Raw genomic sequence first — 25,302 nt, 5'->3', positions numbered from 1 at the left:
GGCCTCCCTTCCTCTCCTCCTGTGTCCCCCGCCCCCCAGGCCTGGCGGCAGGACCGGGGCCTCTGCTCACCTATAGATCTTGCGGTAGGAGAGGTCACACCAGTAGATGCGATTGGTGGCCACTTCAACGTCCAGCGCCACGACATTCTTGAGCATGGGGATGACACGCGAGTAGTCCCGCTTCACCAGGTCTATCCTCCGCACTTCATGCCGGTTGGTGAAGACGAGGGACGGGCTTCTGCCAACTGCCATGCAGGGAGGTTGCAAGAGAAAGGGTCAGTGCAAGGGGCGGGGATCTGGGCACCAAGGCTCTGCCATGGGTTTGCTGGCGGGGGCAGGGCGGGCGGAATGCCTCATCTCCCGTTAAAGGGGTGACCGTTCCCACCTCACAGGTCAGCGAAGCAGATGAAATGATGGGTACCGGGATTCTTATTCTGTTCATGAGACTCCCTGATTCCTCTGCCTGGACAGAAGGTTTTGTGCAGTGTGTGACTCCAGCTCCCTGTCCCGCCACATCGCTCAGGCCTCTGACACCTTGATTCCGGCCACCAGGCTACGTGTCATCGTGCGCGGCACAGCTTTGCTGCCCCGGGACCTTTGCTCAAGCTGTCCCTCGACCCAGAATGCATTTCTCCCCAGCAGCTGCCACTCCTGGGCTTGGGCCCCACTGCAGTGTCCAGGGAGGGGTGACGGGTGCGTGACGTGCAGAGATGTCAGGGCTGGGGGCGAGACTCAAACAGGGAGAATCCGGGAGGTTGCTGTGAGCCTTTATGCAGGGCGTACTGGGGACAAGGAGAGCGAGGAAGCTGCAGACGCTGGTAGGAACCAGATCACAAGGGCTCCCTCGGTCTGGGTGAAGCTTGCACTCTATTTCAAGGCAGCAATAGGGGTGGGATGTGTGCGAGAGGACAGTAACACATGTGCAGTGGGACAATACGTAACTGCTCATGTACACACAAACCCATTTTTAAACTTAGGGTTAGAGTTTTAGGAAGATCATCAACGCCTGAGATACTGCTGGCCACTCCATGGGGAGGATCGCTGTCCCCCAAGCCTATGGAGGCCTGGCATTTAGCACAGGCTGCCACGCCTCCAGTCTGTTTTCCAATGTCACCGGCCTCTCGGGCACCAGCAGCGTCTGAGCGGCAACGTCTACCCCTGGAGCTGTCTGCGCCTTCTCCTCCTCTTGTCTTCCAGCTGACACTTCTGCAGGCCCCCTGGTCCCTGTCACTGTGCATCTGTGCCAGGCTAATGTGCTGCCTGGGGGCAGGGTGGGACCAGCACAGAGCCACGTGGGACCCAGAGCTGGGTGTGTGGCCTGTGTGTAGTGATGGGGATTATTTCAAAGCTGACTGGGGGCGATGGGGGGTGGGCGCAGAGAGCCTCGAAGAAGAGGGCTCCGCGTGCAGGAAGGAGAAAGGACGAAAGCTGGGTTCAAGGTCCAGCTCCGCCACTGACAAACCGTGATTTTCCTCACCCCAAAACAGAAGCAAAGACACCTGATCTTCCTGAGAGCAGGAGCTGGGGGGGGCGGTTTACTGGGTATCTGGAGGTGGTTTTTACTGAGAGCAGGGCCTCTGCTGGGAACGCTGTGTGTCTGAGATTTGAGTGTTTGTGTAACTACACTTTAGATGCTCATCTGTGGGGTCTGTGTGTCCACAGGCAGTGGTGTGCTGTCTCCACGGCACACATATAATCCACCTTGTATGTCCCACATGGGGCTAAAAACAATTTGCATGTGAACATGTGATATGCTAATGCTCGTGCCGCACATGGCACAGTTTGGGTGGGATGTGTTTTGGGTTCACAGACTACATGCCACTTGCTGTAACTGCTGTGCCGTTATAACCGATAGAGTGGGCATTATATCTGTGCATCTGAATTCCAGGTTCATACATCCAACAGCCTAACCACGACTTCTGCTTAGATGTCAGTTTTCTTAAGTTCTTAACATTTCTTAACAGTGTAAGATTTAAAGCTTAAACTTTCTTAACAGTTTTCTTAAATTTAACATGTCCGAATCAATCCAATACTCCACCAAACCTGCTTTTCTTTTCTTTCCTTTTTTTTGGGGGGGGGCTATACCCACAGCCTGTCTAAGTTCCTGGGCCAGGGATCAAACCCATGCCACAGCAGCAACCCAAGCTGCTGCAGTGACAACACTGGATCTTTAATCTGCTGTGCCCCAAGGGAACTCCCCCAACCTGATTTTCTTACCATCTTTCCCTTCTCCAAAAAAGGCAATCCTATTTTTCCAGTTAGTTGGCCGAAAACCCTGGGGTCATCTTTGACACTTTTTGTTCCTTTCCGATCCTACATTCAATTCATAAGCCAATCCTGTTGCTTCAAAATAAATGCTGACCTTCCAAATATAGTGACACTGTCCACTTCTCGCTGTTCCCACATAGCACCCTGGTCACTTCTCCTCTGGCTGACTATGCAAGGACCCCTGCAGCCATCTCCAGGCTGCCTCCCCTGCCCCACAGTCTATTCTCAACACAGCCACCAGAGGGAGCCAGTTTAAATGCAAGGCACACCTGTCTGCCTGTTCCCAACCCACAAAGGCTTCCTTTCCCGGACAGAGAATGAAATTCAGATTGGCCCTTACAGTGACCTCAAGGGCCTTTGTGATCTGCTCCCCAGTCCCCTCTTGGGCTTCACCTCCTCCTTTTCATCTTGCTCCAGCTGACCTGGCCTCCTCGTTGTTATCTGAACCCAGACGGCATGCTGCTGGCTGGGGGCCTTTGCACTTTGCATTCCTGCAGGTAATGCATGGCTCACTCCTTCACCTCCTTCAGGTCTTTCCTCTGGCATGACCCTCTCAGGGAGGGCTTTCCGGACCCGTCTATCTAAACCTGTAAGCCACTGCCCCCTTGGCCTCCGCTAACTTCTCTTTCTCCTAAATGCTCATCACCACCCGCCATGTCCTGTGTTATTTTTCTGATGTCTTGTCTGTCTCACCCATTAGAGTGCAGTCCCATGAGGACACACAGGACTTGGGTCTGTTCTGCCTACCGTTGAATCCCTAGCGCCTCCAGCAGTGTTAGGTGATCAGTGTAAAGAACTGAATAAAACGAATGCATTTCATTGGCTGATCAACGTTGGGTCTGTACATGGCCTGCTCTTGTGTGGGCTGCCTGTGTGTCTGGCCCTGTGTGTGGTGGGAGCGCAGTCTCTGTGGGCTGAACGGCTGGCTCTGTGCTGGGGCTGTGTGGGTGTTCACACACCGTGCATCGGGTGTGCTGTATATTTACACTCTGAGCATCGTGGGTGCCCCCTGCTGTTTGTGTTGTGTGTTGCGTGTGTGTGTGTTGTGTGTTGAGTGTGTGTGTGTGTATGCACACCCCCAGTCCTCACATACGTCAAGCACACCCATTCCTGGACTCCCTCGGAGCTGCTCCCCCACCCCTACCAGCCTTGGGGCGTCCATACCGACGGCCTTGCAGTTCCTGGTCAGGGCATCCATCTCGTAGCCTGGGTAGCACTCACACTTAAAGTAGCCCTTGTAGTTGACACAGATCTGGCTGCAGGCGTCAGGGTCCTCGCACTCGTCAATGTCTGCGGGGAGGGGCAGAGGTCAGAACTCGCCAGAGGAGCGGCTTCTGCTTGAGGGGCTGGGGCAGGGGGGGGTGGGGGGGAGGGGTTCTCACCGCCACAGGTCTTCTGGTCCAGGAGCCGGTAGCCTGCCGGGCACGTGCACTCAAAGCCGATCTTGAGATCGGTGCAGATGTGGGAACAGCCACCGTTGTTGTGCAGACACTCGTTCAGCCCTGGGGAGGGACATGGGCTCCTGAGGGTCGGGAGCCCAGACTCGGGGCGGGGGGCGGGGGGGGGGCGGCAGGGCAGGGCTGGGACCTAGAGCTGAAGCAGAGACTCGGGGCGGCAGGCCTCCCCCAGAGCCTCGTTGGGTCTCAGCCTCATCAGCCAGATGACTGGGCAAGAGGAAGCTCAGAGAGGGCCAGATCCCCGCTCAAGGCCGGACACACAGACAGGACGGGGTGGAACCAGAATGTGGGTCCTCGGCCTCCCAGGCCAGGGCTCTGTCCACCACCAGGCTGGAGGCCACCAGGCAGCCCAAGGTCTTTCCTTTCACAAACACGTTTCTTTTTTTTTTTTCTGTTATGTTTTGTTTTGTTTAGGGCCGCACCCACGGCATGTGGAGGTTCCCGGGCTAGGGGTCGAATTGGAGCTGTAGCCACCGGCCTACACCAGAGCCACAGCAACACGGGATCCGAGCTGCGTCTGCAACCTACACCACAGCTCACAGCAACGCTGGATCCCTAACCCACTGAGCGAGGCCAGGGATCGAACCTGCCACCTCATGGTTCCTAGTTGGATTCGTTCCCGCTGCGCCACAATGGGAACTCCTCACAAACATGTTTCTTAATGGCTCCTCCTTCCTTGCGACCTCAGAGTTGAACCATGTCCAACCCTCAGGCACCCCAAGAACCCCTTCTCAAAGGCCCCTGCTTCGCCATCTCCAGCCTCGGGAGCCCCACCTCCCTCCCGCCAGCTCTGCCGGGACCCGCGCTGCTCAGCCGGAATTCCTTCCTCACAAGATCGCCTCCCAGCTCGGCCCTGCGGGCTTGGCCAGAGGCCAGCGGCTCCCCAGCATCCCCTTAAAGCACTGATTTCTGGTCCCCCGCCACTCAGGTGCCTGTCTCCAGTTACTCTCCATCTGTGCCTGTCCCTCTCCGGTCAGGGCCCAGGGCTAGTCTGCCACCCAGAGGAGTGAGAACAAGGGCTGCCTGCTACGAGCCTGCGCTCCTCTCAGAGCCCCAGGCCCAGGCCTCTCTCTCGGCAGAGCTGTTGCTCCGTCAATTCTCTCCCCTCGTGAAGCACACGGATTTTTCTACCTCCTCTCTTCTTAGCCCCATCCCTCCTCTTCTTCTTCTATTTTTTTTTGTCTTTTTGTTTTTCTAGGGCCACACCCGAGGCACATGGAAGTTCCTATGCCACAGCCACAGCAACGCCAGATCCTCAACCCACTGAGCGAGACCAGAGATTGAACCTTCAACCTCATGGTTCCAAGTCGGATTTGTTTCCGATGCAGCCCAATGGGAACTCCCCCTGGCCCTCTTCCTACTCTTGGCCACAGGCCTGGTCCCAGTGTCACCAGCCACTGCAAGGGATGAAGGGAGCCCAGAGGTCACAGGGCTCCCCCGTCCTCTGCTCCCTCACCAGCTCTGGCAGGGTACTATTGGAGGTCGGGGAGGCCCAGACCAAGGCTCACCAAGTTCTTATAGCATCTTCTGGGCTTTGGAATCTCAGAGGGTTAATTCTGCCAGCCAGGGGAAGGTGCCGTGCCACCCTCTGCCCGTCAGGCCCATGCACCGCCACTCCAGCCAAGCCAAGCAGAGCTGCGCCGAGCCAGCCAGGGCCATGCACACAGCTGGTCCGAGCTGCCCACCCCAGGCCATGCGCAGCTGTGGGTGCCCCGCCTCCAGCCTGAGCCATGCTTAGGGAATGTTCCCCTTTACCCCTGGGCCGCCTCCTGTTTCCCTGGGATGTTGGCAGAACTGAAAGAACAAGATCACAGCAACCCCATGACTGGGGAGCCCCAGGGTGACTCGCCCAGGCCCAGCCCTGGGAAGTCTCAGTCCCCCAGCACGGGCTGAGCCACGGTAGCTTTGGGGTGCTCTGGGTGGGGCACCATCTCGAGGGATCCTTCCATCACCCCAAGCCCCCCGACCTCTCCCATCCCACACTCTTCCCTCAGCACCGTCCATTCATTTCTTTACCCGCTCATGCGGGGCCTCAGTCACCTCCTCCCTCTCCTTCTGCCGAAGTAACAACACAACCCTTGTATTTACCGAGCCCTGGATGGAGGGGCAGGTGTAAGAGGAGAGCTCCAGGGGACCTAGGCTTCCACGAAAGATGAAGGCACAGAGGCCTCCAGGGCAGAGGTGACTCGGGGTAGTGGGTCTGGACCCGTCTCTCTCTCCCTGTCACCCCTTCCGTGGAAGTCTTCCAGACGGAGGCTGAGGGGAGTCTCGGGCCTTCCCAACTCTCTCTAGCCTGGAGGTGCTTCTGCGGGGGCACTTGCAGGGGAGGGGAGGGGCAGGGGTCCAGGGAGGCCCGAGGAGCCCTTGAGGTCTCCCATGGAAGGAAGGGGCAGCGTCGCCTCCCCCTGCATGCACACACCCACATGCACACACACACCAGCTTCCGTGCACAAGCACAGACAGGCACGTTCACACGGACGGGGGAGCCACACGGAGACACGCCATGCAATCAATTCCCTTGCCTCACTCAGAGAAGGAGCCCTGGATACAGACACTGACCTTGTGCCAGCACAGAGACACAAACACATGCGTACATACGTCTCTGGGGCGTCATGCAAGAGACGAGAGAGAAGAGAGGGCAGCGGGTTAGTGGTCTCTGGGCGGGACAGCGGGCGCTGGGCTTCGCTGCTCCTGCTTCCCCAGCCTCTTTTCTAAGGCTCCCTCCTTCTGGGACATTTCACGGCAGGGCTTCGGGGGGGAGTCTGGCACCTGCAAGCTCAGGGGGAGGCTGAGTGACCTACACCAGCTACTCTTCCTTTTGAAATCTTACCCTTCGACAGGGGCAGAGACATGCTGTTCTAGGGGGAGCCCCAGGAAATGACACTCCTCTGAGGGCCCAGGACAGGAGGCCCGGGTGGAAAGGGCTCTGCCAGCAAGGCTGGGCAGGGAGGCTCTGACCTAGGCTCTGTCCTCCCGGGAACCCTCTATCCAAACTCGACCTCAGAAATGAGCCTTTCTGGGACCCACGAACTTCCTGCAGGTCGCCGCCTGCCCACCTACAGTGTGGAATCTCCTGCTCTCGTTAACCTGGCACCTGCCCCGACAGCTCCCGCCAACAGGACGGCTGCCTCCTTCCGCTCCTCACTCATGTCTGGCCTCTGAGTCTGGTCTCCCAGGAAGTCCCAGGGCTCCGGATGGCGCCGTCCTTTGCTGCTAGGTCTGCCCTGCCCTCACCCGGGCCTGGCCGGAGCCCAGCGGCCTTCGGATGTGGCCACCTGCCTGCTGTACCCCATCCCTCCGTCTGCCGCAGGGACTCCTGCCGGGGCCTGGAAGGCCTCAGAGGCCGGGGCCCTGGCCAGGTCCGCAGGGCAGACACAGTGGAGAAGAGAGAAAGCTCCAGAGTGATCACTCACTTGGAGGTCTGAAGGTGGAAGCCGTGAGGGGGAGAGACGGCGTTTGTGAGAGGAAGCATAACGTTTGAGCAGCTGAGCCAGAAAGGAAAGGCCTTTAGATTGGAAGCGATGCAGAACAAGAGGCCCCAAAGGCAAAGAACCCTGTCTGAGGCCCCAGGACAGCACACGAGGCCAAAAGGAGTCAGAGCAGAGCACATGCAGAGGGGCGGGCGAGGGCCGGGGCTCTGGGGCCAGGCGGCGGCATGGCAGGGAGGGTGAGGGAGAGGGGTACTGTACCACACTCTTTCAGAGGCTCATCCGACCAGTCCCGACAGTCTCTCTGAGCATCACACACTTTCCCGCCGTCCACGCACTCGCCACTCTTACATTGAAATCTGCGGGGCCCCTCACATGTTGACTCTGTCGGGCCGGACAAGAGAGTGGACAGCACCCGTGAGGCTCTGGGTGGGCAGGACTGGGCCGGGCTGGGCCCTTGGGAGCTGAGGAGAGCTCAGGCCCCTCCCCCCGGTGGTCTCCAGAGGGTAGCCCGGGACAGACAGCCGAGTGCAGGACCGGTGGGCGTCTGCTCCCAGCAGCACAGGACCCCAGGGGTGGTCAGGCTGCCCAGGCACCATCTAGATGGGCAGGGCATGGGGAACCCGTGTCCGATCTGCCAGGACTGGGGACCTGGGAGGGAAGAGCAGCAGCTCGGCAGAGACCCTGGGGGCCAGACTGACCATCTAAGAGGGACCTGCGCTCCAGGGGTCCTAGAGAGGGGAGGCCACCTCGCTGCCCAATCCTTTCTCCATTTCCCCGGATGACCAGTGGGTTGGGTTTCTGCTCCCGCAGGGCAACGTCCAGAAGAACCATCTGAGAATTCAAGGCTTTCTGGGGAGCAGGACTCAGTCTCTGCTCAGTCCGGGAACTAGTGAGGGAAGCTGCTTGGTGGCTTAGATGTGGACAAATGGTGGGGGCTGGACTTCCAACAGTCCCTTCGGTGACCCCCTGTCCCCTTAGGCCTCTTTCAGCTTCTGCAAAGTCCTTAAAAATCTAGTTCTGGTGCCACGAGGACCCCAGGAGGGGATCTGGGTGGTTTCAGGGCAAGTGACACCCTGAGGGAAGATGCACCTCGGGGGCCGTCTGCTCTCTCCAGACCCGGGGAGAAATCGGGGCTTCTCCTCAGAGGAGGCCGCCCCTCTGCTTCCACTCACACGCACCCTGCAGGCAGCCAGCTTCGTCACTCCTGTCTGGACAGTCCTGTTGCTGGTCGCAGCGCTTGCCTGCAGGGACACAGGTCCCATCCCCACACCGGAACTCGTCTCCACGGCAGGTGCCCAGTGCTACCAGGAGGAGGCAAGGGGAGAGGGTCAGGACGGTCACAGTCGTGGTGCGGGGACACCCCTCCCCTCCCTGCCCTCACCCCCCCCCCCCCCCCCCGCAAGAACAGAACCAGCGGCTGAGCCTGGGAGGCTGCGGAGGGCACCTGGCCAAGGCACTTCCGGTGTACAGACAGGAAGACTGAAGCTCAGAGAGGTGGAAGGCCTTGCCCAGGGGCACACAGCACTCTGGCTGGCAAAGCCAGGACTAAAACTCAGGTCTCCCGCCTCCACCCCCCACCAGAGCGGACACACATGGCCTTTGGGTCTCGGTGCGCCTTACTGAATGACTTCACACTTCCAGCAAACCCTGCCTGAGTGCCCAGTGTCCAGGCCACAGCAGGGCGCTGGGCGGGGTGGGGAACTCAATTACTAGGAGCCTCCCATGCTCCCGGAGCTCATGGGTGTGGAGCGGGGCTGAGAGGCGATCAATGACGGCATTGCGGAGTGGCCCTAAGAGAGGGTGGCGCAGGGACCTTCGACAGCTCAGGGGAGAGACCCAGCCCAGGGGGGCCCATCAGAGGCAACTGGGCCAGGCCTTGAAGGACCAGTGGGGGGGGGGCTCCAAAGTGTACCAAGGTCTCCGCACTGGAACCAGTGGGGTGACTGCTGGGGTCAGGGAAGGACAGATGTGGGAGGTCTGGGAGGGGGGCATCACCTAAGGTCACAGGTACCGGTGAAGACCCGGATCTCCGCAGCTTAGCAGCCGCATGACCTCACACAAGTCACTTCACTCTTCCCAAGCTCAGTCGCCACCAGTTAAAACATCGCTATGGTGAGAGCAGCAGGGCAGAGAGGCCCCTCGGCGGGCGGGGGACAACCACCCGTCCGCCGCCCTGGGTGGAGAGCGCGGGGCTGCGCGGTCCCGAGGGGCGGGCGGGGGCTTACGGCAGTCGGCCTCGTCCGACTTGTCCTTGCAGTCGCGGTCGCCGTCGCAGCGCCAGCCCAGGTGCACGCACTCGCCGCTGCGGCAGGCGAACTGGGCGGCTGCGGCGCAGGCGGCGGGCGCGGACGTGGCCCCGGGGCCCGCGTGGCCGCAGAGCTCGGCCGCCTCGTCTGAGCGGTCCTCGCAGTCGAATTGGCGGTCACAGACCCAGCGCTCGGGGATGCAGGCGCCGCCGTCGCCGCCGCAGCGGAACTCGCGGGGCCCGCAGGCCGGATCGGCACAGCCGCGCTCGTCGCTGCCGTCGCCGCAGTCATCATCGCCGTCGCACACGAACACGGCGGCCAGGCACGAGCGGTTGCTGCACTGGAACTCGTGCGGGGCGCACACTGCGCGGGACAGAGAGCCGGTCGGCCCCCGGACCCCATCCCGCGCCCCAGGCCCTCTGGTCCTGCTACCTGGGCCCTGACCCGCACCGACCGACCAGAATGAGCCCTAATGGGGGGACCGAACAGTGGACAGCAAAGGGGGCTTCCAATCCGGGTCCTGCTGGGCGACCCTGCACAGCCCCCTCGCCACCCCAGCCTCTCCAGCCTCCTTGGGAGTGGGAATTCCTGTCCTGCCGCCAGCAGGATGCTGGGACCAGGAGAGTCTCTAAGGCTGCAGAGGGCAGCCTGTCTTGAAGGACTTGGTGATGTTCCCGGGAAATGAAATGGGACATGACAGTGATCCTTCCGGGGAACTAGGTCTGGACCTGCTTCCTTACAACACAGCTCAGGCCCCGCCCCCCGCCCCCCAAAGTCCCTTGGGCGGGCACAGAAGGCCAATGGCATAGAGCAAGGCTCCTCCCCGGGGCCGCACTCTCGCACATGCCCGTGGCGCCACATCACACGCGACATCATTTGCACACTTTCCCACCCCCCAGTCTTTGCTCAAGCTGATGCATCTGCTGGGCGCCCACCTCCTGCCCGCCACTGAATCTGTAAACCACAGCCATGAGCTCCTCCTTCGAGGGTCCACATCCTACCTCTTTCAAGACACACTTCACGCTCCCCTGCGGAGGAAGTTTCCACCCACCTCTGCTCTCCTGTTAGGTGCCCTTCACAAGCCTGCTCAGGGGTCTGGGTCTCGTGTCCTTCTCCGTCTGCCCCATGACCACAATCTGCATGGACATGGGCTCTGAGCTGGACCCACTTTTGTCTCCAAGGCCCGGCACAGAGCACCCTGCAGTGAGTGGGTGTGGTGTGGATGGAGGCCGGACCAGCCTGGATGTGAGGAGTGATTTAGGGATGGGCAGTAGCAGTTCAGGGCACATATCAGTGGCCCTGCCTGGGGCCCTGGGTGTCCCCTCTCTGGTGGGCTGCTCTGAGCTCAGGGGCTGGAGAGCCTTAGAGACCACCAACCCAAATGCCAGTTTACAGATGGGGAAACTGAGGCCCAGAGAGGGGAACAACTTGCCCAGGTCACACAGTCAGTCCACGGTGATGAGGGAACCAGAATTCAGGTGTGGACCTCTCACTTCCTACTCGGACTCCTTTCGGCTTTCTAGCTCTCTTCGCCTCTCCTGGAGTACAGGCTGTTTTTAGAACAGCCACCTGGCCTCCTTCCCTCCTTCATTCCTTATGCAGAGGCCAAGAACTGGCCTGGGGGCCCGGGTGGGGTATGGATACAGGGGCTGTGGCCACAGGTGCCTCGGTGGTAGCAGCACCAGATCTTTCCGCGTGGTGGCGCCAAGAGGCTGTGTTTTGATTTGCTGGTGGCAACATGTCCTTGTTCATTGTTATTAACCATAAAGCAGAATGATGTCGTCGGTTTCACCATGTAGGCAGCTCGTGTCATGTGCTGCTGACAGCTTTATCACGTTTCTGACAGATGTATTTTTTTTCCCCCTTCTGGGCTTTTGGGATATTGGGGCGCTGGTGGGAAACGCACAGCCTAGCCCGTGATGTCTGCCTCTCAAGATGAAGCTGACGCCTAGATGAGGTCCCCTGCTTCCTGTCCAGGCAGGGAGGGAGGACTCATTATGTGATGAGACTTCTGGGAGGAAATGCTTCTTTATCCTGAGTTTGCTCCAAGGTTTCTGAGCTGACAGGACTTTAAGATCTATATTCTCAGGCCTATGCCCAGAATTCACAAAAGGAAGAAGCTCTAAGAGATGAGAAAAGGAAGAATTCTTGTTCCTTTGCCCTGGTGGTGGGAGCTGAAGGAGAGGAGCCCCATAGGACCTTCGAACACCCCATCTTCTCTAATTAGCAGGGAACCTGCCTGCCATAATGGGCCGTGCGATAGTGGCTGATAACCTTGATGACTAAGGAAGCATCCGATTCTCAGGGGCTAAGGACGGAGGAGGAGTCTCACTGGCCAGTGAGCCCCACCAAATACTGAAGAAATGAGCCAGTGCAATCACTGCTGCTTTGAAACGGCTGGCGCCAGCCAGGATCTACCCCCACCCAGACTCAGACGCTTCTGGCTTCTGACACATCCAAACTCCAGACTTAGAATCTTAGAGTGCTGGGACTCAGAAGCCTGAGATGGCATTTCCCCTGGGCCAGGAAGGATGGGATGGCTAGGATGCAAATACAGAGGCTGGCAGAGGGAGCGGGACGAGAGCCGGGGTGGGCAAGTGCTTGGCAAAAGCCCCGGAGGGACCGCCCAGACCTCAGCCCAGCCTCAGAGCCTAGATACGACAGCCAGTCCATCTCCATTAATCATGAGCTCCCAGAGGGAGGGCTGTGTAGGCTTCGCCTTATGGTCCCTTTCAGAGCCTGGCCGCAGACCTGGCACACAGTAGATGCCCATCACATATGAAACGTGCACGGCCGGGTGGTGCTCCCTAATGTCCCAGGCCCTGCTGGCCGCTCCCTGGGAAGGAGATAATCCTGTGTGTGAAGCTCAGCGACGTGGAACTACCCCAGTGACCGCCTCCATCTGTCCCCACGGAGGCTGCTGGGAATGTCTTCCAGCCCTATGACGTGGGTGCTTGAACCCGAGATTTCAGCCACTGTCCTCCTTCCCACCTCGGGAATCTGTCCCCGGGCCTGGGACACGGCCATCTTTCACCACGGCCCCCACCCTGGGCTCCCTGGCTTTGCTGGGAGGTGGGTACAGGCTTATGGGATGGATGAGCAGAGGTCAGGCTTGAGGACCAGACCTGAATCTGAATCTCGGCTCCATCTCTCAGCTGCGGGCACTGTTCCTAGCTTGTCTGAGCCTCAGTTTCCTCACCCACACATGGGGATGATAATGGCTGCGCGTGAGGTGGCTGTGAGGATGAGAATGTCTCTCCACCGTGCCCGGCCACGACCACTGTCCTGCCTGTTGCCCTTTCCTCGCCCCCCCCCCCGCCACGCCCCCCTGGGGAGCCTGGCCCCTCCCCCGGACTCACAGGTGGCACAGCCGGCCTCGTCCGCTCCACTCTCACAGTCCTTCTCCCCATCACAGCGCCACGAGGCGGGCACACACTTGTGGCTGGTGGGTCCACAGCTCAACTTCTCTGCGGGACACACCTGCTTGGCTGTGGAGAGACACACGTGCGTGGCTTCACCGAGGCGGGACACAGGGCACGGCGCCAACCCGTTCTACTGGCTTCATCGAGGTGGGACACAGGGCACGGCGCCAACCTGTCCTACTACCCGACTCCAGCCACCCGGCCCGAGGCCTTGGAACCTGACAGGGCCTTCCTGCCCCCTGTCTCAGTGTCTTTGTCTGAGATGCCCCCATGTGCCCCCAAGGACTTTATGAATCCTATAACTCACCCCACCACTGCCCTGCCTGACACTCAAGGCCCTCCTCGACCAACCCAAGCCCTGCCCGCCTCACCAGCCTTACCTGCCACCCTTCCACGCCTCCCCTTTAGGCTCCAGCAACACAGAGCTGCCCTGCCAGCTGTGTGCCCCTGGGCAAGACATGCCCCATTTGGGTCTCAGGTAGCCTTCTGGATCAGTGACGCCATGATCGGAACCTGCCGATCTAAAGGGCTGGCCAAGGCCCCCACAGCTCCCTCCAAGCCCCCTCCCCCAGCGGTGGTGCTGAGCCCGCTGCTGAGACCAGCCGCCGCATGGCCGGGCCCAGCGGGACCACACAGCTCTAATTACTGCAGCCGCAATCAGAAGCTGACTCCATCAGGGGCCCAAAGCCCCAGGGTTGAGTCTCAATTTGGAAGAAAGAATGAGAACCCTGATCAGGGCCGGGGATGGCTCGCAGCCGGAGCATCCTAGGATGACCACGTGACAAGACCCAGCTGAGTCGGAGACGGATAGAGGATAGAGGGACCAGGCATCCGGGTGCCCTACACCAGGCCTCGGGAGCCAGAACCTCCCAGAGAGTTGGCAGGAGCCATGTTTACCAAGCACCACAGAGGGTCAGCTGCCCTGCGCTGAGGGACAGATGTTTTCCCGTATCTTCCCGACCCTCACCCTCCCAGGGAAGCAGGCCCGGCAGGCCATGCCTGCAGACTCCAAGGGCCTTGAGCAAAGAGCATTATGTCAGCGGCACCCCTGGCCCACAGCAGGGCAGTGGCTTCAGGAGGTAAGCATGCCATTTTACAGATGAGGAAACTGAGGCACGGGGAGACCTAGAAAATGGCCCCACATGCACAGCAGTGAGAGGCAGAGTCCAGGTTCCTTTGCCTAAACGCTGCCCTTTGCATCAAACCTCTCAGGCTCGTGGGTAAAGAAGAGGCCCAGAACCAGCCCCAAACTCTCCGCCCCAAAAGCCCAGGTGACTGAAACGGCCTGTGACCCTCGGCACCGCCTCCAGGGGCCTGGTCCTGCAAACCCCAGTGAAGCAGGCAGCTGCTTGAACTCTGAATGAATATTTATACAGTTAATTGCAGAACCTTTCAGCAAGGACAATGATTAAACAACCCGTCTGCTTTCTTTCTTTATAATTAATAAGATATTTGCTCTGTCCCTAAATAGACAGCTCTAATTATAGGCTCTGGAGGATTCAGCAGTGCCTGAACCCAGCCCTGATACCCTCAAAGAGTCAAGGCAGCGCCTCGGAATGCCAGGGCACGAGAGGTCCTAGAGGTTATGTTGAGAAACAGCCACTGAAGTGACAGGGGACAGAGGCCCAGAGAGGGGAAGTGAGCTGCCTGGCGGCAGGGTGTTCCAACCGCTGTCCCTCCTGGAACCTCACCGTATCCTTTGAGATGCACTGTTTTCCCCAAAGCAGGACGCAGACCTTACTCCAAGGTTACCAGGTCAGGCTTCGCACTGCCCGCCTGGGACGCTGGTCTGGGGAGAACTGACGTGCAGCATCTCCTTATGAGGTGGCTCCTATTCCTACTTCCATTTTCCAGAAGCGGAGCGCAGCGCTCGGAGAGGTAAGTCATTTGCTCAAAGTCTTGTGTCGAGAGGCAGAGCCGGGCTTCCACCCCAGGTCCCTCAACCCCAAGCGCGCTTCTGGACTTAAGAGACGTAACACCACACGTGAGAAGAGCAGCCCCCATTGGTCTCCCAGGGACCCTGGGCTGGAAAGGGGTCTCCGGGGGGGGGGGGGGAGAGGTTCGCTGGGCCTTGGTTCAGAGGGCATCTGCGAGATGGCAGAAGGCCACCTGGTGTCCACTTTCAGGATAACTGAAGCCAAAGGCCCCGGCCAGCCCAATGCAGGAGACAGAACGTGGGTTTTGGAGCTGGACGGGCCTGGGTCCAAATCTCATTTACCAACGTGAAGGTCCTTCAGCAAGTCACTGAACCTCTCCGCACGCCCTGGCTCCACTCTTCTGAAATCGGGGTTATGTCATCACCCAGTGTCGGGTCACACGGATGGTTTAAATGAGGAAATATGGAAACCCCTACCCTCGGTGCCTGGAACAAACGCGGAACTCCGAGAACGGGTGCCCTTGTTTTATTTCATGAGACGCAAATACAAAGGGCCTGGGCAGGGTGGGGGCGCCGGGGGGTGGGGGGTGGGGTGCTGGTTTAACCCCCGCGGATGCACATTACACAGCAGTAGAGTCCACATGGCCCTCCACGCTGCAGCGCCCAACCCTGAACGCCTCTCTCTCCCCATCTCTCTTCCTCTACCTCCCTCCCTCCCTCCCTTTCTCTCTTGGAAACAGATGCTCCAAGGATGCCTCTGGTCCAAGTATCCCCGGGTTCTCAGAGGCAAGAGTGAGGAACCCCACTGTCTCTCAGACATCAGGAACCCTCCAAAGTTACCAAGGGCCTGCAACTGCATCCCGGAGTGGCCGGAGGCATTTATAAATTCCCAGAGCATCCTGCCCCAGAAATCCAAATCCATCGGTACCTTCTCTAAGTCATAAGTTCACAAACTAATAAAAAGGGAAATGTCTGTTGAATAAAGAATGAAAGTGCCTGACAGCTCCTTACCGAGCGAGCACATTTGCAGAGTCAGGTCACGTGAGGCTTAGGGGCAGACGACCTCCAAACGGGGACTGCCAGCTCCAAGGGGACCAGAGACTCAGGCAGTGGGAATGACCAGAGTCCAGCTGCTGCCCCCAGGAAGCATGGCATGGGACCATCCCCCCATGCTCGAGGGGGCAGAGCCAGCTCCTTCTCACGGAGTTGGGTGAGGACCTTGCTGGGGGATTTCAGAAAAGCTCTGGCCTCTAATAGGAAGGTGCCCCTGGTTCGTGAGTGAGGTCCTCTTCCGGGGTGCAGGCTCGGAGATGCACGCCTTCCACCTCATTTTCAATAAGCAGCACCCAGAACTGTTCTTCACTCACCTTGAGCCAATCTTCCCGCCCTGCACCCCTCCCAACAGATGCCTGAAGGTGGGTCACAAACATCCCCAATCAAGAGAGCTATAATTAGAGCTGAAATGCTACTTTCATTAGGCAAATGTCCGGGTTTTTCCACGCTGACTCCTGGCTCAATGTGATAGACACAGAATCCAGAAGCAGAAGGAAAGAGAGCTAGGAGAGAGCCCAGCCAGCAACAGGCAGGCGACATGGGGGGGGGGGGGGGGGCGGGCAGGAGGGGGGGGGCGGGACGACATGAGAATGGAGACCTGCTCCCAAACACCTTTCCCTCTCCATGCAACCCCTCCTCACTGAGACCATCCTAAGATAGATAGATAGATAGATAGATGTATTTTTTTGTGTGTGGCTTTTTAGGGCCACACCCACGGCATAAAGAGGTTCCCAGGCTAGGGGGTCAAATCAGAGCTGCAGCTGCCAGCCTACACCACAGCCACAGCAACACGGGATCTGAGCCTCATCTATGACCTACCCCATAGCTCACGGCAACGCCAGATCCTTAACCCACTGTGCGAGGCCAGGGATCGAACCCCCGTCTTCATGGATACCAGTTGGGTTCTTTACCACTGAGACACAACAGAAACTCCTATTCTAAGATTTTAAATGGGCGTATTTTGGGGAGAAGGCCTGGAGTCAAAATGTAATAATAAAAATCACACTGCCAATTATTCTAGCATGGACACTCTGTGTGCATTTTTTTTTTTTTGCAATTTTTTTCATTTGATTCTCACAACCCCTGTAAGGTAGGCACCATCACCCCCACTTTACAGATGAATAAACTGAGGCTCAGGGAGATTGCTCAACTTGCCTGAGGTCCGAACCCGAATATATCAGACACCAAACACATGACCCTTTACTACTGACCATAATCCTTCTTTGCAGGCGGGAAGGGAGCTCAATCCTGGGAGCTGGCACAGTCAGCAGGAACCTGGTAGGCTGCAGAGGTTGCTATGACAACACCCATTAAATAGGCAGTGGGTTGGCTGCTGGGTTCCTATTCAATTAGGAAGCTGTGAACAACCTGCTACCAGGTCCCGTTGCCCCCAGTTCTGCCCTGCCCTGGAGGTCCTGCTCTGGTTGACCTCCTCCAGGCAGCCCTCCCCACCCACGGCCTTTGCCTGCCTGTGTGTGACCCATATAACTGTGCCTGGAAAGTGGGATGCTGGGCCTTGTGCCCCAGCTGGGACAGGCAGGGCAGAAAGAAGGTCTCAGAATCCTAAGAGTCCAGTTATCGCAGCATCATGGTCTTTGGAATTCTGGAATGTTCGAAACCAGGGCCCAACGAGGGATGGGAAAGCACACGAGAGCTGGGCCTCTTGACACTCCATCAAGCCTCAGTGAGCCTTGTCGCAAAAGGCACATCAGCCTTGAACAACCTGTGCATCTTGGAAGCAGGGCCCTCAGCTTCTCTAGGTCTCCAGTCACTGGACTGTCAGGTAACTAACTGTGCTTTAGGCTGGTAGGCTGGGCACAAAGCAGCCCTGGGAGGCAGCAGGCGTGGGGCCAGAGGCCCCGCACAGCCCAGAGCTTGGGAAGGCTGCAAACGCTGGGACGAGAGAGAGAGAGAGAGAGGGAGAGAGAGAGAGAGAGGAAGACAGAGGGAGACGTGGGCAGGGCGAGGAGGCGAGAAATGGCAAGAGGGAGGAGGAGGGAGCAGGCAGGACGGGGAGGCCCGGGAGAGCAGGGCTGGGCCGGAGGAAGATGAAAAGGAGCATCAATGCGAGGAGACAGAGACACGGGGGAGAGGACCCCTGATCACCACGCTGAGGTTCCCCTCCCCTCCCGCCCCCAGGGCCCAGGGGAACTGCGGGCACCGGTCCGAGCTGGCTGACTGCCCTGTGGCCACAGCCCCCTCCCCCCCACACACACACTCCGGGCTGCACGCAGCTCTGTCCCATGTTAGCTGGGCAGCCTCGGGCAAGTGGCAGGACCTGTTGAAGCCTCAGTTTCCTTCTCTCTAAAGTTCTCCACTCCCTCCCAAGGTTGCCATGAGGATGAGTCACAAGCGGGTGTGGCTGGGCTTTGTTCCTCCCCAAGCTGAGGACAAAGCGCCAGGCAGCCATCCTGCCCAGGCACCTCCAGGACAGCGTGGCTGCTTGGCGGGGTGAGGATAGGACAGGGCAGCTGTGCAGGGAAACGAGGGGCCCCGTCATGGGCGGGGATGGCTCCTACTCCCCGCTTCTCTTTTCTCACACAGAGACTGGGAGCTCTGTTGCTAGGAGACAAGGAAACCCAGTTAGTACCAGCCACAGCCCTAGATGGGATGCCAGTCTCCATTGTGCCCACCTCTGCCTCTGGGGGGATGGCGACCCCTAAGGAGGCCCTGGGTCTGTGACCAGCAGGTCCCCACCAGCCCCACGGTCCTGCACGTGCCGCCCGCCCAGCCTTTTGTCTCGGGCTCATTCTGCTGAAGCTCTGCCTCCAGGACCACGGGGTCCTTCCCCGCCCCCTTCTCATCTCCTTTTTAATTTAACAAATGTCACAGAATGACCTGCCGGGTGTCAGTTTGCTTTGAGGATTAGGGCCTGGAAGAGAAATCGTGGAGAGACAAAGTCTGAGTGTGGGAGGCAGGCCTGGGGCTCAGCTCGGGCCCTCGCTCTGCCTCCGGCCGCTCCTCACCCCTGGTGCCATCCAGCCTGGGCTCCGCCCGCCCAGGGCACAAGAAAGAGCTGGGGCCTCGGAATCCCTGCTGGGTGGTGTTAGGCAAGTCACGCAACCTCTCTGAGCCTCAGTGCCCTCCTCTGCAAAACTCGGGAAGAGACAGCACTTGCCTCCCGAGACCGCTATGGAGCTAAGATGAAGCACCGCCTACGGAGTGCAGAGCACAGGGCCCAGCACACAGGGAAGGCTCGATGAGCCCCAGCCACCCATGGGAGCTATTAGAATCACGAAGAGAGGTCTCCAAAAAAATAACGAGGGAGGCTGCGGGGAGGCCTGGAGGACATGCCCTGGCTATTTCTGGGCAGAAGGGTTCAAAGGGGCTGTTTCTAGCTTCTGGCGCTACAGGCACAGGGCCCAACCCCAAGAGGGCCGTGAAGAAAGCCCAGAAACAGGTCATCAGACACCAGCCACTAGAGGCCCCCGATGCCAGCCAGGAGCTCTGAGGGCTCAGCGCCAAGTGAGCCTGGGGCTCTGTTTGGAGGTCACCCCACTCGAGGCTCCAGCCTCCCAACACGGAAGACCTGCTGGGGAAACTGCGGCCCAGAGCCAGACCCCTCCCCCGCCCGAGGGGCAGGACTCACTGCACGTGGCCTCGGACTCATCGGAGCCGTCGGAACACTCCTCCTCGCCATCGCACTTCCACTGCGCGTGGATGCAGTGGCCGTTGTCACAGGTGAAGTCGCTCTCTGCACAGGTCTTCTTGGCTGAAGGGCAAGGAGAAGAACGTGAAGGGCCTGCTGGACACAGGAAGTGTTTCTGGGACATGCGGTCAGGTGGCTACGGGGTGACCGGGATGTGTGTGAGCTGAAAGCCGGCCCACGGGACCTCCCACAGCCCCAGGAGCGCCTTGCTGACCAGGAGAGGACAGGAGAGAGAGGCTCTGTCAGTCCCCACCAGGAGGAGATGGATGACACCTCCTCCCACGTTCCACCAGGGCGACCCGGTCCAGCCACCAAGGGAAGGCCTGTTCCCCTCTCACACCTGTCTCTTCCCCTCAAGTCCAGTCTCACTGCCACAGCCTCCAGGAAGCCCTCCCTGATTACCTACGGTAGCTGCCTTAGCCTCCTCTGCCAGTTGGTAGGTCCCCGACCTGCCTTTCCTGCTCCTCCCAACCAGACTGGAGGCAGGGTCCCTTGTGCAAGCACCAGGGAGCTGGTGCTAACACAGCATAAAAGAAAATGATCACTTTGGGTCAAAATTAATGAATAGTGTCCATTTCAGAGTGAGGGACAGAGACTCTACAGGCGAGACACCCAAATCAGTCTCTGCCCTCAAGGCGCTTTCGGCCTGGAGGGGAGGCCCCCTCTCTGCTCTGCCTCTCTGTATCCCTGTGACCTTGGGGATGCTGCTTAGCCTCTGAACCTCTGTTTTCACATCTCTGTAGTGGGACAAAGGAAACAAAGGGCCCTGAGGAGGAGCAATAAGTTCTCATGTATGAAGAACGCGCCACAGAGACCCTGGCACGCAGCAGATGCTCGGGAAGTCGCAGCTATTGCTGTTTTGCTGGTCTGAATCTTAATTAGAAGCCAAAGAAATGGCTGCTCTGTGCCCCCAGAGGGGATGCATGTCGCCGGCTGGGCTATCACAGCGGGAGCAGAATTAGGCCAAGAACACGGGGACCCACGTGGGGACTGCGTCAGGTTCAGCACAGGACCCAACTCGGGGCAGATTTCAGCGGGGGCAGAGAGCCCAGCGGAAAGGCAGCCGCCCAGCCTCTGCTCCCACATCTCCTGGGCCAGGCGCACCTCCCAGGGAAGCGCCTTCCCAGCGTCTGGCCTTGGGCTATGGAAACCCTCCCACAGCCACCCCCCGCCCCCAGCCCCATGACTGCCTCCCCCGCCCTGAGCAGCCTGATAGAGATTTAGGGACAGACGCTAAGTTTCCTGAATCCGTTCCATTTCTGTCTGCCTTTGCAATGAAATCCTTGCAGTACACCCACATTCTAAACTGAGTTTTCTTCACACGGTTCTCAGAAGACCACCACTGCCTGGGCAGGGCCACCAGAAACCAGAGGCCTCAGAGTCTGCCTACAGACGGAGGCTTGAGGCCCAGAGAGAGACAGGGGCTAGCCCATGGAAACACAGCAAGGCAGGGATCAGAACCAGCTCGCCTGCCTCCCAGCCCAGGACCCCACACCATCCTCCCAGAGCCCTGTGCCGAGGGACTGTCAGTCAACATGGGTAATAGATTCCAAGATGCCGACATGGGACCAGCTTTTGGTAAATCATGGCCCATAATCATGGGAAAATGAGTAGTTAGGAACCATGGCCACCAGGGCATCTCCTAACACAAATACAGTGCTCCTTCTGTAAGAAGCTCAACATCTGAAAAAAAAAAAAAAGGGGGGGGGTACTCCACTCCTCTTTTTCCTGTTCTAACATCCTCCGAGTGCAACCTGTGTGCCAGTCTCCATGCCAGGCTCTTTACCAGGAAACCCCACGACAGAGGGCCTGGTATAGCCTCACTGGACACGTGGGGGGATTCAGCCGCAGGGTATTATGTTACACACCCAAGGTCACACCTAGGTGGGAGCAGGGCCACAATTTGACCTTGGAGTCAGACCTCCCTCGTCCACACACAACTCTCCAAACAAAACGCCCAGGGGCAGCAGACGTGGAAGAAAAGTCCGCAAGTGGGTGGGAAGGTCCACCTGCTTCGGCTTCAGCTTGGTACTTGCATCTGTGCCCTGAGCTCACCGAAGGGACCTCAGTCCAGCCCGTCAGCTCAAGGGTACGACTCACCCACCCGAGGCGAGCAAGGCCGGCTCGACAAAGAAGATGAGGAAGGGGTTCCACCCCCGGGCCCGGGCCTGGGCCAGCCACTCTCCAAGGACCCCTTCCTCCTGACATTCCGGGAGCCTGGGGGTGAACGCGGCCACGCACAGTGTGCCAAGTCCTGGCAGGCACAGGGCAAGGAGGCCAGAACAGCCACAGTCCCGAAGGGCGGCCTCGAGGCCAGGAAATGGCAGCCTCACGGGTACCTGACCCACAGTGGTGTTTTAGGGCACAGACTCGGTCACTGCCGTGACCACGGAGGGCCTTTTCCACACTGCCTCTGCCCTGGCATCTTTCACCCAGTATCCCGGTGACTCCTAACAGCTATCTTGGCAGCTGTTGTTAATCCCATTTGACAGAGGAGGAAACTGAGGCTCCAAGAGGTGAAGGTGGTAGGTGGCAGAAGTAGGAGGTTAATTCCATGTGGCAGCTGCCAAAGCTTGGGCTCCTTCTACTAAGTCGCTGAGCCACCTCCGCATTATCAGGCTAAGGATGAGGACCCGAGAGAGGCCAATGCAGTGTGGATAGATCCCAGGGGCTGCAGATCAGCCACAGCTCAGAGGCGCCTGAACGAAGCCCTCTCCTGGAATGTGCCCAGAAGTGTGCAGCAGAATAAACCGGGGCCTATGAGAACTCATGCTTTGCTAACGGACCACCCTGGGGAAACGGAGGCAGCGTGGGCAATGCCAGGATGGACCCTGGCTGAAGGGTCACCACGTGTGGAAGGATTTGGAAGCAGAGCTGAGACACAATCCTGGCACGGCCACCTCCTCTCTGGGTGACCCCGGGAAGGTCCTTCCCTCTCTGGGCAAGTGGGGATGGTGGCTTTCCCAGGCAGCATTGCCACAAGGTCAAAAGACAAAAGGTGATCTGAGCGAGCATCCCAGTGTTGATTGTTTGATGTAAAGAGCCCAACAGCCCCTCATCAAGAGGCTACCGCAGCCTGGCCAAGAGATGAAGACCGGGCAGTCTTCTGAGGCTGTCAGAGCAAGCCCGGCAAGACCCCACTCTCCTAGCCTTGGTGGCCTTGGCTCCAGGTCCAGGGTGATTCCCAAGCTGGGCTCCAGGCCATGGCTCCGTCTTCAGGGATTTATGCCCCTCCACGCCAGTTGCCCTGTGCACAATGCCCACCTCTCTGAATCCCTGTACTCCACAGCCCAGGAGCAGTACACAGCCATCCAGCGTCTGCGACATCATAATCTGGGGCCATGGCAACAGATGGGCTGCCACAAAGGACTTGGGATTCCCAAGGGCAGTGGGGAGGGGCTGGCCCCAGGGCCGAGGGGAACAGAACGGGAAATCCAGGACAAAGGAAGCTGCTGTTTATAACAAGCACGGGGACAGCTTTCGGAAGGCTCACGGGTGATGGAACTCTACTCTGCCATTTCCGAGCTGTGTGACCTTTTGCAAGTTACACAACTTCTCTGAGCCTCACTTTCTTTATCTACATTCAGGGATAATATCCCTGCTTCACTACCCAGGGTGGTTGTGAGAAGCAAACAAGGGCTAAGGACAGCGCCAGGGCTTTATGAACTAAAAAGCAGAAAGGGGCAAGTTTGAGGCGTTGTGCAACCAGCAGCCCCAGCTGCTGTGTGTGTGACCTCAGGCCCATCAGCCACGGGGGCCTGCCTCCTCATCTGGAAGTGGAGGTGTGGCGCTGATGGAACCTTCAGCCGCCTCCGCGCCCAGCATCTATGATCTCGTGAAATTGTCATGATCCCTCTGCACCTCCCAGCTTCTCGGCCCCCAGAGTCGTCCTTCCTGGAGACAGAGTGCAGCCTGTGTGCTGTGGTTGCCCCACCCACGCTCAGCCCACAGCCCCAGGGCAGAGACGGAGCTTCGAGACAGAGATGAGTCAGGGCTGCCAGGCAGAGCTGCTCCGCGTGGCTCTGTCCCAGCACAGCCCGGGGCCTTGAGGTCCCCTCTGCGGCCCTCTCATTTTATAAGCAGAAGCCAGGCCCGGGGAGAAGTGGGCACAGGGCGTGTCTGTGGGGGGCTGCATCTGCACCTAGGGATTCCGACTCCTGGTCCACGGTGTGGCCAGGAAGCCAGGGGAGGGCGATGGGGCCAACAACGGCACCAAGGAAGGCTTCCTGGAGGAGGGGACCGTGTTCAAGGAAAAGAGGTCAGCCAAGTCGTGGGAGTGAGGAGAGCGGTGAAGGGTGTTCCAGGGAGAGGGATATCAGGCCGTGGGGTGTGGAGGAGCCAGCAGAGTAGCCATTCGGGGCTGGGGAGGAGGCGAGTGGCAAGGGACCTGGGAGGGCCGCCAGTCCAGGGGCCAAATCTCCCTGCCCGGCAGCAGGCTCCCCCTCAGAGGCCCAGGGCAGGGCCTGGTTTCCCTGAGCTCACCCGGGGACTCACCCCCCTCTGCTAAGCACAGGGCGGCCAACAAAACTCACGGCTCCATGATGGCGGGGCCCCCTTCAGGATTTGATGGAGCCATGCACGCGGGTGATCAGGCCCTAACGGGGGAAGAGGGAGGCAGAAGGCAGGACAGAGAGCCAGGGGACCATCCACGCCGACGCCTGGGATAAGATTGTGTTCCCCCTGGAGATGCATGATGCCCCCTGGCCTGCCAAGGGCCCTGAGAAGGTCTGCAGTAAAGACAGCAGAGTGGTTCTGTTTGCTCCAGTACCTCCCAGACCTATTTAGCCCAGGAACTTCTTTATTGGATGCCATGTCTACTCATTTCCCAAGAAACAAGTGTCCAATGAGCCATACTGGATGAAACTCTGCTGGAGTGTGAGCCCCTCATCCTACGGATCAGAAGATGAGGCCCAGAGAGGGGAAGGATTGGCCTGTGGTCACACAGCAGAGGCTGGTACCCAGTCTTTTGTCTCTGGGCCGGCTCCATCAAGCCATGACAAACAGAAGAAAGCGCTACGGGGCACTTGGCCCAGTGAAGCTGAGGGGATGCCCCTGGGGAGACCCCAGTCCTAGGAGCAGCTTCATGTCCAAAAGTGAGCCCAGCATGGGGGAGGGGAGAATTGGTACCAGGTCACACAGGACAGGGAGAGAGGAGAGACTCAGGCCCTATCTGCCCTCTGCAGGCAGGTCCTGGGCCCAAGGGAACATTCTTTGAGCACAGAGCAGAGACCCACAGGCCAGGTGACTCCACCTCAACACTGTTGCTAAGCTACCTGGGGCAGGTCCCTTCCCTCCCAGGAAAGATGTCTCAGCTGCGGAGCCCTGTGCACAGAGGGGACTCAGCTGTCCCCACCTCCTCTCCCAGGCCTGGACCAGCACCCAGCGGCCTGGCTTCGGCCCTGCAACCCAGCCCTATGGCAGCTGGGCCACTTGTACCCGGGTCGGGGAGATGAAAGGGCTGCTCCCCCCACGGTCACCCTTCTGCAGAGCTCGCCAGGCCCTGGCGTTGCCAAGGCGACCGCTGCCAGCAGAAGGAAGATCCGGGGTGGGGGCAGGGGGGCGTGCCAGCCCGCCCCTGGCCTACTAACCTGGCAGGCAGATTTAAATGACAGCCCAGGAAGCTACTATTAAACTGTCACCCCAGTCAACGGGACGACAGACCCAGAGTGTTCTCTGGCTGCAGCAACAACACAGCAGGAGTGAGAGGGGGAGGAGACGGTGGCCCGGGGCAAGCTGCACCCCCTCCCGGGAGGCCCGGCTGGCCTGCCCGTTCATCCACTGGGCAGAGCCACCCTCTCGGGCTGCAGCAGGTCCTGGCACAGGGCTGCAGCACAGCACAGGGCCTGGAAAATTGTATTTTTAAGCAGAGGAATGCTTCCCCTGAGTGAAACCCTAAAATA

The 25,302-nt window shown here is 59.1% G+C and overlaps 1 protein-coding gene across 13 annotated transcripts in view; it reads right to left on the bottom strand.

The window, feature by feature from the left end:
- Positions 1 to 25,302, bottom strand: part of LRP8 (LDL receptor related protein 8) — a 78,248-nt gene that overhangs the window by 24,930 nt on the left and 28,016 nt on the right. For 2 of the 13 annotated variants that reach the window (XM_047789052.1, XM_047789058.1), the window contains exons 3-10: positions 19,343 to 19,465; positions 12,762 to 12,890; positions 9,382 to 9,765; positions 8,335 to 8,457; positions 7,415 to 7,537; positions 3,651 to 3,770; positions 3,433 to 3,558; positions 71 to 245 (exon numbers count right to left, since the gene is read on the bottom strand). In XM_047789052.1, the coding sequence (XP_047645008.1) occupies positions 71 to 245; positions 3,433 to 3,558; positions 3,651 to 3,770; positions 7,415 to 7,537; positions 8,335 to 8,457; positions 9,382 to 9,765; positions 12,762 to 12,890; positions 19,343 to 19,465 (1,303 nt within the window). Of the gene's footprint in view, positions 1 to 70; positions 246 to 3,432; positions 3,559 to 3,650; positions 3,771 to 5,480; positions 5,520 to 7,414; positions 7,538 to 8,328; positions 8,458 to 9,381; positions 9,766 to 12,761; positions 12,891 to 19,342; positions 19,466 to 25,302 lie in introns of all 13 variants that reach the window. The other 11 variants (XM_047789059.1, XM_047789057.1, XM_047789062.1 and 8 more) reach the window with 9 other exon arrangements.

The sequence above is a fragment of the Phacochoerus africanus genome, chromosome 8 (genome assembly GCF_016906955.1).
Source record: "Phacochoerus africanus isolate WHEZ1 chromosome 8, ROS_Pafr_v1, whole genome shotgun sequence".
In the NCBI taxonomy this organism is placed as follows: Eukaryota; Metazoa; Chordata; class Mammalia; order Artiodactyla; family Suidae; genus Phacochoerus; species Phacochoerus africanus.
This window is presented reverse-complemented; position numbering and strand designations above follow the sequence as displayed.